At 40.6% G+C, this 14,065-nt stretch overlaps 1 protein-coding gene across 1 annotated transcript in view; it reads right to left on the bottom strand.

Moving 5' to 3' along the window:
- LOC140915344 (putative neutral ceramidase C) overlaps positions 1–14,065 on the bottom strand; it is a 33,057-nt gene that overhangs the window by 12,620 nt on the left and 6,372 nt on the right. The window contains exons 4-11 of the mRNA XM_073354928.1: positions 13,223–13,399; positions 12,598–12,725; positions 11,319–11,396; positions 7,742–7,862; positions 5,431–5,556; positions 4,477–4,563; positions 518–622; positions 306–387 (exon numbers count right to left, since the gene is read on the bottom strand). Coding sequence (XP_073211029.1) covers positions 306–387; positions 518–622; positions 4,477–4,563; positions 5,431–5,556; positions 7,742–7,862; positions 11,319–11,396; positions 12,598–12,725; positions 13,223–13,399 — 904 coding nt within the window. The remainder of the gene's footprint in view (positions 1–305; positions 388–517; positions 623–4,476; positions 4,564–5,430; positions 5,557–7,741; positions 7,863–11,318; positions 11,397–12,597; positions 12,726–13,222; positions 13,400–14,065) is intronic.

The raw sequence follows: 14,065 nt of genomic DNA on the forward strand, positions 1-14,065 counted from the left end.
AAGGAAGATTTTTAAAATATCAAATAAAAGCTCTAACAATAGTTATGTAGGGGGGCAATTAGGGATAGATTTGTAAATAAAGAATGAATGAGGAAGTAAAAAGACATGTTCCAATTCTCACCTTCGCCACTTTCCTTATACATTGTATCCCTATCACCCACTCTTCGTCTGTATTTTTAAGACTGTAAGCTATCTGAGGCAGGGACTGTGTTTGCACAGTTCCATGAACAAGACCGAGAGCATTATTGCCACATAAAGAATAAACCTCAGTGAACAAGATCTGCAGACTCTGTTCTTCTGCTTACCTTGTGTGAAATTTAAGAATCCCACTCCATCAATAGTACCTGCTGCAAAGCTGTAGCCCAGGGCTGGTTTACATGTTTTACCCTTAATAAAAGTATTTTAAAATTAGATTGTATACAGCATATCAACTCCAGATGTAAAACCACAACAATTCTACCTGGAATATTCTAATGAGGATTCCCTATCTACAGGCAGGAAAATTCCCAGTACTTACTGTATGGGTTGCATTGAGCTGGACAGTGACATCACTCATGTTCACCCACTGGTGAGCTGAATGGAGAGGTCCTGTTACCTCCTGGGAAGCTGAAGTATACAGTTCCTAAAACACAGACACATATTATACTGATTAACACTGGGTGCAAAAACTAAAGAATATATTTTATTGAAATAGAACCACAAAGAACCTGTTAAAAACAGATGCAAGACAAATATGAACTATTTTAATACAATCTCAGCTTCCTTGGGAGCAGGTGGAAGCCGTTAGTCCCTCAGGTAGAAGAAATGATGTGCTTAAATCTTTGAGAACATGTTTCTGTGATGTGGGTCAGTTACAGAGGCTAGTGCTTTATTAGCCAAATCCTTCCCAAACTATCAGACATTGCTTAGGGCATAAACAATGCCCTACCATCCCTATCTATCTGGGGCCACTCTTTGCACACCCTCTCTGTTGTTTACCTCTCTGAGTAGTGTTCGAAGGAGCCTTTAGTGGGACCTTTTTCAGCTTTTTCATCGGGCTTTCTGTGACCCATGAGCAGAGGATTCCATCAGTGACTTTGCCTATAAGCAATAGGCAGATGGTCACTCACACCAACCTCACTTTTCTCCTCCATGAATGAGTAACTCAAGAGGGTGTCTGACAGCAACTGTCCAAAAATAAGTTAACTGGAACTGGAGTTCTCTACCTTTTTGCAATGTGGGCCATACTTCAATAGAGAGAGTGTCCTCAGGGATCACCTCCCCTTCTTTTTCCCAGTTGCAGAGACCATCTCCTTTCCCATTCCTGAGCACATAACATCTCTATGGCAACTACAGCTATTGCTTACAGGGAAGAATAATATTTGTATCTGCCTTGCATACCATTTATCAGGCGGAAATAAGGAGAAAAATTAGCACCAGGTGTGCAGCAAGTTTTCTGTGGACCTTCAGCAGTCCACCAATCCAGAACCTCTGAATTGCAGTTTCAAAATTAAATTAGGGCTTCAAATATCAAATAGGGAGTAGAGAAAGATTATACAAAATGAAACAAGTTGCACAGCTCACGCAAGTACCTGGAAAAGCTCTTGTGAAGATATTCTATAAAGTTAGTAACAAAAAGGAATGACTAACATTAAGGAACAGAAGTTGCCTCATCATATTTTATAGTAGAAGTTTTTTTTTGTTTCTCTCATCTTAACACCAACCTAGATGACCCTCTCCTTGCGGAAATGTACCTGCTTGAAAACACCTTTCCCAATTCTTCGATTCTAGTTTGATCATTAGATATTCATAATTCAAAGATATAATTTCCTTTATTTAAATTCACAATTAATTTATAATTGTTCATTAAAAGGTATCTTCCATAATAAGTAATTTTCATAGTTCATAGAACTAGTACATATGAAGTATTAATAGAAGTTACACAGATTTGGTAACATTTCATGTAACTATGTGAAATATCATTTTACTATGGTATGTATATTTTGAAATCCAATAGGACCACCACCCACAAAGGTCATATATGGAAAAAGCATTTCCCTCTAAATTAGATACACATGCAAGTCCCTAATGTACTATTAGACTAGAATATCCACTAACCTACAAATCACTGTCATTTTAGAGCAATTCTATTGCAAACACTCAAAAATGGCAATTAAAAAGAAAACTGCTATAATCAAGTCTGCTGTTGTCATTAATTCACTGAATCTGTTCCAGACCCTGCAAGCTGCTGACACGGAAATCTCCAAGCGCAATGGTATTGCACTTCCTCCTCTGCTGTCCTTGACAAACGTTAAAATAGATAGTATGGATAAAGGAGAATCCGTTTCAGGTTAGAAGAAAAATGAAATCTGTGGCTTCCTTGGGTCTCTCTTTCAGGAAAGAAAAGCATTTTGGGGCATGTCTAGCTATGAAGTGGAGAAGGCCTATATTTATTGTGTTCTGACATATTACAGTGCACAACATAGTTCTAGTCTACAGAGGCTATTGTATATTGATTCTTATGCCACCCACACCACCTAGCATCATGGTAAGGTCTCTATCTTGACTGGGCCTTTGAACATTACTGTGATGCTTCCCAGGAGCACCCAGGGTTGCGAGGCACCTTAGCATGAGGAAGCTTTGTCTATGCCAGCTAGGAGTCCACTGGCTAGAGGCAACCCAAGCACGCCCCCTAAGCCTACACAGGCCCCACTCACTCACTACAGGTTATGAATAGGCATTCTCCAACCCCTGAGCCCTCGGAGCATCTCCCTGGAATGTCTAGCCCCTGTTCCACTGGGCACTCACAGTATTCATGGATCAGCTGCTCCCAGAGGAACAATATGCTGCAGCTTATCAGTTACACCTCAGATCTCTTTTCCACATAAAATACAGCACTTAGTTTATAATGAAAACACGTAAAAGTTTAATTAACAAAGTATAAAGATTCAAGTGATAACAAGTATTGGAAACAAATGATTACATACAAAATAAAACCATAACACACATTCTAGAGACTAGGCTTAATTAACAAGTTACTCTCTTGTCTAATAAAGTATCGCTCACCAGCACTTTCCAGCCAAGCAGGCTGAGATTCCTTTTTTATGAGGCAAGACATACAGTCAACTTGTCTCCTAGGTAAAGGATTCTGGGTGTGTCTTGGTACCCTTAGATATATCAGATCAATCCACTGGTTGCTGGTTGTTTTTCCCTGTGGCTTTTTTCTCCTGTCACTATCATAATCTACTGATTAGCCTCAGGCTCAGTAGGCAAATTGTCATGCATTGTGAGGCAAGACAATACACACTGCACAATTACCAGACAGGGAGATAAGCATCTGTTACCATCTGCCTGAAAAGAACACCCCTGAGGTCTGTTACTCTTGGTTACCAGCCTCAATAATAAAGGAGTACTTGTGGCACCTTAGAGACTAACCAATTTATTAGAGCATAAGCTATCACAATGCAATTAATAAATACATACATACATACATAATGCAATTCCTGTAGGAAAAGGTTTGCCTCTACTAGCTGGTGTAAAAATAATAATAATGATAATAATTTATGTAAAGTGTGGGGAAAGGTGAACCTTTTGGTTCTGTTCCCTAGCTTCTGTGGCAGAAGTAGAACCCAGCTACTTATGATGACATATGTGCCCAGTTATCAGATTTTGGAAGAATTTTGCCAGGACTGATATTCCAGACAGTGCCGCCCAGAGGATTCAGGGGGCCTGGGGCAAAGCAATTTCGGGGGCCCCTTCCATAAAAAAAGTCAGTTTTGCCTCCCCAAGCGGCGGAAAAAAAAGAAAGAAAGAAAGACCCAAGTCGTGCTGCTGAAGAAAGAAGAGGACAGGAAGACCTGCTGCTGAATTGCCACAGAAGACTGAAGTGGAGCGATTGAGCTGCCGCTGAAGTGCCGCCGCTGAGGAAGAGAGGGACTGAAAGACCCAAATTGCAGCCAAAATTGCCCCTGCCCTGTCTGTGGGGCCCGCGGCCTGGCACAAATTGCCCCACTTGCCCCCCAGACAGCCCTGATTCCAGATAAGCTGGGGTTCTGGGGAACCCAAGACACTGAAAGGCTATGTGAAAGAGTCATGTGCACTTGTGAGTTTGGGGACCTAGATAGCTCTTTGCAAACATTAGCTACTTAACTGTCACACCTTCTCTGTGGGGTTGGTAGGTATCATCCACATTTTACAGAAATGTACAGTGAGGAACAGAGAGGCTAAGATAAAAAGATAGCATTTTCAAATGCTGGTGCCTAAAATTGGGTACCTAAATAAAAATGTGACTGCTTTGAACTTCCGACAACTTTTACTTAGATACATAAATATGGATCTAAGTGCACAGCTGTAGGCCTGCAGCCTTGACCCACATGTTTTGAGAATATCTCTAGCAAAATAAATTTCAGAAACTCACTTGTCATAAAGAAAATGTTTACTGGCTTTTCCAATAATTGCATTTGAATACACAAGTAAAAAGAGCCCAGTTTAACTTACCTTTGCTTTCAAATAGAGATTTTGTCCTATAATTTTTGTACTTTCAATCATATCACTGCCAGGACCTGCAGCCATGCACATTTTAGCCTGTTAAGGATTTTTTAAAGCAAATAATTAAACAAATGTAAATGGAGAAGACATCCTTCTAGCAATATCAAGCTTTTATTGTTCTGTGAATGAGGGCACAAATTATTGTGATCACTTTCATGAAAAAATCTTTGCTTTTAAAACACAAACTAATCCATGCACCAGGTACTGTTTTATAAACTGGAACTAAATTCTGTGGCAAGATCTGTGGTTTCTGAGCATACCAGTGCTGACTTTCATGGAAGACTGGAATTTCTTTGGCAACTTGCAGTAAGTTCAAATATGGAGGATTTGAGCAGTATCCTCTGCTATTTACTGTAATATTATATTGATTTTATGCTTGACCCAAAACTTCCCAGAGATTTTGTATTGTAGTCCAGCTGCATATTGAAAGTCCGTAATCTGCCTCCCTGAAATCAGCATTTTACCCATGGCACAGTGTACATCCCCCCAGCATGCTAGCAACACTGTACAGCAGTGGCCCCCAAAGTGGGGTGCGTGCCCCGCAGGGGACACGCGAGGCCATCCCTGGGGGTGCGCAGCAGAAGGCGCGCCACCGAAGGAGCGCTGCTGGCATGGGGGCAGCTGCGCTCCTAGACCTTTGAGTCTTCGGTGGCAGCTCTCTCTTTTTTTCTTACCTTTTTTTTTTTTTTGCGCTTCCTTAGAGCTGGCCTTGGGGGTGCATGATCCAAAAAGTTTGGAGACCCCTGCTGTACAGGATGAGTAAGTGGCAGCCCCAAGGAGGCTGCCCATATGGGTAACCAGTATAGGAGCACTTTACATCCTTTTACAGCAGGGTGGACCACAATCTGGCCCTATATTTGCAATTCCATACTTAAAATCTACCTTAAAATGATATATACCTACCCCACCGACTGAACAGTAACTGTTGGGATTATCACATGACTCTCCCGTGTTTATGCAGTGTGGGCCTTTGATATTGGGTGATACATCTCCCAGGTTGGATGATGCAAAGGCTGCTACAAAAGATCCCTGCCAAAAGAAAATAAAGTGTTATGGCTTTTGCTGTCTCTTGCACTGATTGCCATCAACCTGCGGACATCAGATGTATACTGGTGTTTCAATAAAAAAAATCCCGTCATGTAATACAAAGATGTGAAATAAACATAAACTGCCAAAATAACAAACTGCTTGTGTAAATTCCCCTAGGGCTGCAAACAACATGTGCAAAATCATATCATCACTGATATCATATACAGTTGGCAGTGATAGGACATTGGTGAAGTTTTCAAAAGTGACTAGTAGCTCTGGATGACTGAATTTTTGACTTGACTTACGTTAAAGGAACCTGATTCTCAGGAATATGCTGAGCACCTAGCCCCCTAAATCAGTGCCTCAAGTTGGGCATTCAAAACCTTCAGCGCCTAAAAACATTACTTTTGAAAATGTAGGCCCTACGTTTTTTGCAGTAAGGATTTTTTAAATATTTCAAATAGAAACTTAAGGTCATTACCTTGAATTTATATATCTCTTTCGCCTGAGCACAAAGCACTTTACATTAATCTTTCACACATCTCAGCAATTTAGAGATAATTAAGTATTGATATTCCCATTTTACAGATGAGGAAACTGAGGCACAAGTGGTTAAGTGACTTAGCCCAATGTCTTGTAAATTCTTATTTATAGATATTGAATTCTAGCAATCCTTGCCATCACTTTTGCTTGACTTTCCCATTCTACCTCTTGTTTTTCACTATGATTTCTACTGACAGATTTAGCTGATGATTAGCTTAAAACATTCTCTGTTCTGATGATTTGAGTGAGCCACTGAGCACAGAAACAGACAGAAGAAGTTAGCATTAAAGGTAGCAAACTGAATGGGTGATCAAGGACAGATTACACATTTATACAATGTAACCTAATTCATCACATGCAGTATTCACCTCTTAGTTAGGGAAGTGAAGATGAATTAACTAAAGTTGTGATGCTAACGTGCGTAAGTTAAAGTGCATTAAAACTTTGTGTTGATGCTTTCATTCAAGGTCACTTTACTCTAGCATGAGAGCATCCACACAGCTTTTGAACGTGCTTTAGTTTCACAGCTTTAGTTGATTCATCTTAACTTTTCTGATAAGCCTTTACAGATGGCATATCTCACCCTCCATAACATGTCAATTTAGGGTATGTCTACACTGCAATCAGAGGTATGACTGCAGCACATGTAGACATATCCAAGATTGCTTTGGTCTAGCTAGTTTGAGTAAGAATAGCACTGCAACCTTGGCAGCAAGATTGGGGTCTTGGGTTTAATAAACGTTTTTATAAAATCTATCCTCAAAAAGAAATGCTTTCATGTAGGTATGAGCAAACTTTTTTTGTCTAATTTCCAACTCATTCAAACATCTTTGGTTTGAAAGGTTGGACTCTATCTAATGGGTATTAGCTTGCTTTCCAATTGTGAGGGGGGAAATGTAATAGAATAGAAAAATTCTAAGGGAAAAGAAGTGAATTTATATTCTATGCTGGATATAAATAGGGCACCACTTCTGTCAGGTTTGCTTTTTACGGCTGTTCACCTAATAGAAAAAACTTTTTAAATAGTTCCAAAGGGCTCTGAACACATGAGGTTCACCCATTTCTATTTTAAATATATATTTATATTTCAATTAAAACCTTGTCTTTTCAAAGAAATAATATGGTCCTACAGTTTTTGAATTCCAAATACTGCAGAATTCCAAGAACCTGTGAAAACCAGAAAGTAGAACTGCATAGAAACCAATGATAAAGTGAAATTGACCAAAGCCCCAATCCTACAAAGCCCCAATCCCACTTACCCATGTGTTCAACTTTATGCATGTGAGTAGTTCCTATCGAACCAAATGTCATTAGAAAATTGTGTTTTTTTAAAAAAATCTAGATCAAATTTTGGATCTCATCAGATCGCAATGTCCCTTGAAATCTAAATAAATGTTGTCAATTGCTATTTTGGGAAGCAATACATAGTCAGCAGTTGCCTTGTAATTTCTCTTTTCTATAATTGGAAAAAGTAGATACTAAAATGTATGATATGTCTTTACTGTGCATCTGCAGTATTTGTCCTGCAGTTTACGATCACGGTTTGAATGAGACTGCATCTATCCATAAAAGACATTTTATTGGCCCTTTTTTATTTATGTTTTATCCCCCACTCCTCAGGATAGCCATAACATAGTCCAACCTCTCCAGGAAGCAGTCCTTTATTCTTCTCTTGTTCAAAGAGGTAAGATGCATAGCCCACGTTGTCACTATTTACGAGAAGATTTGTGTTGTTCATACTGACAGGATGAATTGCAAACCAGCTAATAAACAATCAGAAAACAAATATTAAAGGAAATGCATTCACTAATAGTAGTTATAGCTGACCTACTGGTATCTTTCCTCTTGGGAAAAAGAGCCAGGTAGTTATTTGGAGCTATATCAGCAAATGTTGAGTTGCTGCCCCCTCTTCCCTCCTCCATCTCTCAACCTCCACCTGAATACACACATCTGATCAAAATCTATCTTTAGCTACAGCCAGCTGTCATGCTCAAAAGCTTGGGGAAGTCCATTCTTTCCCTACTACCAAAGAGTACTCCAAATTCATGAGACCTTGGGGACCAGTGCAGCTGGCTCAGCTTGAGGCTGCTGTGAGTTGCTTCTCAGAATAGATCGGTGCCTGGTGGCTTGAGGATCAGGGTGTAGTGTGGCTCCAGTCCCCAAGCTGCAGGCTGCTGAGGATATAGCACAATATCATTTCTTACTAGGTTTGATATACTAGTAACTAAAATAACCTGTGATCATGTAACCCACACACCTTCTGGGTTCGGTGCTCTGTCCCCTCTAGTGGCACCAAGACCACTTGGAAATTAATGGGTCTGCTACAGCCTTAGCTCAGAGCCATGTAACTTTTAGCTCATGCAATAGAGGCTCAGGTACTAAGGTTCCGAAGTCTCAGGTTTGTGGGCTACACACACACTCAGTAACACAACTATCCTAAAATGTACCAACAAGGAGGCAAAATTACTTTTGTTGCTTCGTCCTGAACTTTTGTCTTTCCTGACTTTTGTGAAATTAGAAGTACATCATTAATTTAGTCAGTTTTTTGCATTTGATTTCCTTCTCTTTTTTTAAGGGAAAAAATAAAGGTGTAAAAAATAAAGGCTCCCTGTTCTATAACAGACGTCAGCTCGCCAAAGAATAGAACGACGGGCTAAAGGTCTCATCCGAAGCCATTGCAGTCCATGGTAGTCTTTTCATTGACCCCAATGGACTTTGGATCAGACTCTAAGGGCACAGCTTGCACGTTTATGTTGCACAATTCTGATTGTACATGAAAAAACTTCCATTGTTTTCCCATGGAAGCTTAAAGTACGTCAGCTCCATGTGCCATTCATTGACACAGCTTGCCATCCTCTTTCCCCAGAGCAAATCGGCTTGCCCTTGCTTAAAAGCTAATAGGCCCCTAGTGTCCACTTGTGTATTTCACTACCTGTGGTCATATGCTCACTGCATCTTTGAACGTCTGACTGCACATGCTTACTTCTGCATTTTCAAATATTCATAATTTTGTTAGATTCAGTTTTTCCCCCCAAACTTAAAAGCAAATACTGGTCATCGAGCTCTGTTTACATGCCAACTCTTGGAGTTATTCCCACAGAAAAAAGCTGGTCACAGTGGGAAAGTGCACTTTGTCCCCATTTGTCACTAAAAAGTGGCTGAAGCAATTTTGCTCACAGAAAGAAAGAAAAAGCAGGGACCAAGCACAGAAATGTTCAACTCAAAAGGTGAAAGGTTTGAAAAGTTAGGAGAACTATAAAAGAGGAGTTTGTAATGCAAATTGTTTTTCAGCTTTAGGCTCAGTAATTGCCACCAGTCTCACGTAGTAAAGAGGTATATATTATAAATTCGCAATGTTTATTAATATGTCTGCACCCTGATGTTTAATGCAAGGAGGTGTTTTATGGCACTTTGTGACATGTGATATGAATACATACAAAATCTTGCAAAATAACAAGGTTTATTCCGTGTTACAAACTGCCTAAGTAACAAACCTTTCCCCCTCACCTATAGAGTGCACAGCTGTGTGCAGCAGGGTGAAAAAAGAGATACAAAAATCCCCCTGCACAATAAAGCTTCAGGTCCCTTGTGACAGAGCTGGACCCCACTCAGCTGTTCATTCATAGAATCATAGAATCATAGAATATCAGGGTTGGAAGGGACCCCAGAAGGTCATCTAGTCCAACCCCCTGCTCAAAGCAGGACCAATTCCCAGTTAAATCATCCCAGCCAGGGCTTTGTCAAGCCTGACCTTAAAAACCTCTAAGGAAGGAGATTCCACCACCTCCCTAGGTAACGCATTCCAGTGTTTCACCACCCTCTTAGTGAAAAAGTTTTTCCTAATATCCAATCTAAACCTCCCCCACTGCAACTTGAGACCATTACTCCTCGTTCTGTCATCTGCTACCATTGAGAACAGTCTAGAGCCATCCTCTTTGGAACCCCCTTTCAGGTAGTTGAAAGCAGCTATCAAATCCCCCCTCATTCTTCTCTTCTGCAGGCTAAACAATCCCAGCTCCCTCAGCCTCTCCTCATAACTCATGTGTTCCAGTCCCCTAATCATTTTTGTTGCCCTTCGCTGGACTCTCTCCAATTTATCCACATCCTTCTTGAAGTGTGGGGCCCAAAACTGGACACAGTACTCCAGATGAGGCCTCACCAATGTCGAATAGAGGGGAACGATCACGTCCCTCGATCTGCTCGCTATGCCCCTACTTATACATCCCAAAATGCCATTGGCCTTCTTGGCAACAAGGGCACACTGCTGACTCATATCCAGCTTCTCGTCCACTGTCACCCCTAGGTCCTTTTCCGCAGAACTGCTGCCTAGCCATTCGGTCCCTAGTCTGTAGCTGTGCATTGGGTTCTTCCATCCTAAGTGCAGGACCCTGCACTTATCCTTATTGAACCTCATCAGATTCCTTTTGGCCCAATCTTCCAATTGGTCTAGGTCCTTCTGTATCCTATCCCTCCCCTCCAGCGTATCTACCACTCCTCCCAGTTTAGTAAGGTTGGGTAAGTATTGCAAGTATTGCAAGTTTTGTTATTTGTTTGCCTGGCCTTGACTTCTGAACTTTGTACAGCCAAACACTCCGCTTCAAATCGCTTAATAGAAAATGAGTTACTGACATGCACCATTTTACATGATATCTCAGCACATGAAGTCAGGGCCTTAGTGAGACAATGGCATATTTTACACAATATATGGGGCATTTTATAGAAATAGACTCAAGAAGAAAGATCCTCATCCCCTGCTCCAGCTGCTTTGCATTGGGTAAAAGGGCCAGAGTAGCATAAAGTGACCCTAAAAGCCCTGTATCCAGCGAGGGGAGGATTCCTTTGGTGCAGTTGCTATGGGGGAAAGACAGCTGTAGGGCTGCTTTCCACGGACTCCTTCACAAGCCCTGATGTAGGGAGTGTGCCAGAGGCGGGGCCACAGCATTTTGACCTGAGGAGATCTGGGGCAGTGCTGCAGGCCATGAGGCAGCCTGGGGAGGTGGCCATAACTTAAATGGGTAGGGTGCAAAGGTGGCTTAAAGCTACCTTAGCCCCCACTGCCATTGGTCTATGAGAGGGATTTGAATGAATGACTTCAAGGAGAAAGGTTATCATGGACATTTTTGATGACTACAAAGAACTCAGTCAATAGACAAGACATGTTCGGGGGCATAGCTTATATTTTAGTGTTTGAGAGTGAATTTTACTTTTGGATTCAGTACCTGAGAAGGCCTAGCTCCTGTCCATTTATATCTACCATCTTCAGTACCACCATTTCTTTGTCTGTGTTTGATGAATACCTGGACAACAAACCAGAGAAATCACTTTAATGCCACAACCAACATCATGATCTGTAAATGACTCTGTTATATGCCAAACAAGAAAATGAATTGAGATAATCAGTTTCCAACTGCTATATTTACAAGGCGCTATGGTAAAATGCTGCTGAATTCAGTGACAAAAGTCACATTCTGTATTATATGCTGCCTGCCTGAAGAAAACTGAACTCTCATTTTGCTGTGATATAAAACTATTTTCTACAAAGACTGTAGATATTGCCTTCCATTTTTGTCACCGTCTAACCAAAATTTGAATTTATAACAGTGGCATGTTTTCTAAATGAAACACAGAGGCCAGATTCTCAGTTACTGCTTTTCTGCCCTCAGGAATGGGGAGTGACAAAAATGACTTGTAGGTCCCTTTGGGCATCCCATATTCTGTGGCAATTGCAGGGGTTGGGGGGCAGCCTCCAGTGCAACCTTAGAATAGCCCTGAGCCTCTGTAACTTATGCTCTGCATTTTGAGGCTTCCTATGGACCATGGGTAGCAGAGAACAGATATAGTGTTGTGTGACCCAATGTCCTAGAAACACCACGGGCTGTGAGTGGGGCTGGTTTAGAATCCCTTCCCCAGTCAGGAAGGCCCTCCCCTGGGGGTATTCTCAGGGGCTATTTGATCCCATTTAAGGCCCCTTTACACTGATAGTGGGCCATAAAGGAGGCTTGTGTGACTGAAAATCAGGCCCAGTAAATCTGTTTAATTTCTTAGCTGCCAGTAATTATGCCCAAATGTTTCTTTTAAACATAGTAGTTCTTCCAATCGGAAGAGGGTGTATCTGACCACAATGCTAACCTTGGAATGCTTTATTTAATTTCAAAAACCCAGCATGAGGCCATCTAAGGTAGAAGATTCCCTACACAGAAAGATACCAGAGGTACCAGCACATGTTCTCAGGAGCACAGTAAAAAAGTGAGCATGAGCCACCTGGCGTTGGCTACTATCAGCATAAAATTGCAGTTTTCTGCACTTTATTGTTGCTAAAAACTCCCAGATCCCATCATCCCCTGGTAGGGGGAAAGTTGGGCTCTGAATTTCCCAGGTTAGGGCAATTTCCACATCTGATTTGCCTTTGATGACATACAGAAATGTAGTTTTTCAAACATTTTTTGACAATAGTTCATGCCTGTTTTTAAGAGCTACAGCTCCCCCCTTCTTCTTCACCTGTTTCTTTCAGACTCTGGATTCTGAAGATAAGAGTAAGGACTTCTGTTGATCTGGCAATTTTCTACCAAACCTTTATTGATAAAAAGTCTTCCTTTTTTCATATTCTGGTGTGCTATATCAATGCTCTGAAAAGCAGAAAGGCAAGGAAAATCAGTACAGTAACAATGAAGAGGTGCTACATGGAAAGCAAGTTTGAGTCTTCTCTGTCTAAGGACCTTACTAAAAGTCCAGACAAGGAAAGATGAATCATTACACCTACAATAGATGATCTGCGGCTATTGCTTGTTGCACTTTTTTTTATATATACATTTGATGTAGTGTTATCCTTTAGAAATTAAAACAGCTAATATCAGTCAAATTTAATTAACATTTTAAGTAATATTAAATCATCTCTTCATAAAGAAATAGTGCAGCATTTTGTTTGCTAACCTGACCAAGTTGGTCATGATAAATCTAAAATATTTCAACAAATAAGATGATGATGTCATGAAACACTAAAACTAATCTCCCCATGACAGTTCTTGGCTACTCCTATACTAATAAATAAAAATATAACACAAAGGTTATCCCTGCTATACATGTTCATACATGTTAGGGAGAAAATTTAACTGAAAACACCTACCTTTATAATCCCATTTACAAGGGCATTAAGGGATGGTTTGATAAGTCCCTTGCTAGTTAGCAAAAAGATAGTATATTGGAAATAGCCTGCAGGTCCTGAATGGGTGTGAGTGCCACTCAATATAACATTGTCTTCTCTGTATAGCTCCCCATATTTACTCTTCAATTTCTTGATTACCTAAAAGGAAGGAGGCAGTAATTACGGAGTGTTTTTCTCTCATGCCTGAAAAGTCAGTCCTTGCATCAAGGCGGTAATAGACATGTATAATCCTGGGTTTCTTTCTTTTTTTATTTTTCTGGTAATAGCATAGTCCTCCTTTCCCATATCCATCCTCCTACCCTCTCCCTGACCCACTAATGACTGAGTAATTGGAAGTGTATCTGACCAGTCAGTGAAGAACCCTTGAAGTTGTTAAATCCAGTAAATAAAGGCTGCTTTGGTTTATTTATAGCCAGTCTTATATATTATTACAAGACATATGAAAATTACATAGAGGATTTCCATTTCTTCCCACCATACACCCTTTCTTGACACTCTCACCAGTTTGATCTTCTAAGAATGTAAATTAGGAACACTTAATTGATGATATTCACCCCACACTAGCTCGCCGGCTACCAAGAAGGCACTACAGGCAAGAAAACAATATGTGCCACTGTGCTTTGGCAACCAAGTGCGCACCACAAACAAGAATAAGTATCATACGTTATCTGGGTGCCTGAGACATCAGAGAGATTAAAATACTCAATTTTAACTTCTGGCTGAAACTAGACTCAACATAATTAAATTACCTGAGGTAGCATAACCTGCACTGAAACATCATCTAGAAGCCACCTATTCTGTTAG

This window comes from Lepidochelys kempii, chromosome 7 (genome assembly GCF_965140265.1).
Source record: "Lepidochelys kempii isolate rLepKem1 chromosome 7, rLepKem1.hap2, whole genome shotgun sequence".
Taxonomy (NCBI): Eukaryota; Metazoa; Chordata; order Testudines; family Cheloniidae; genus Lepidochelys; species Lepidochelys kempii.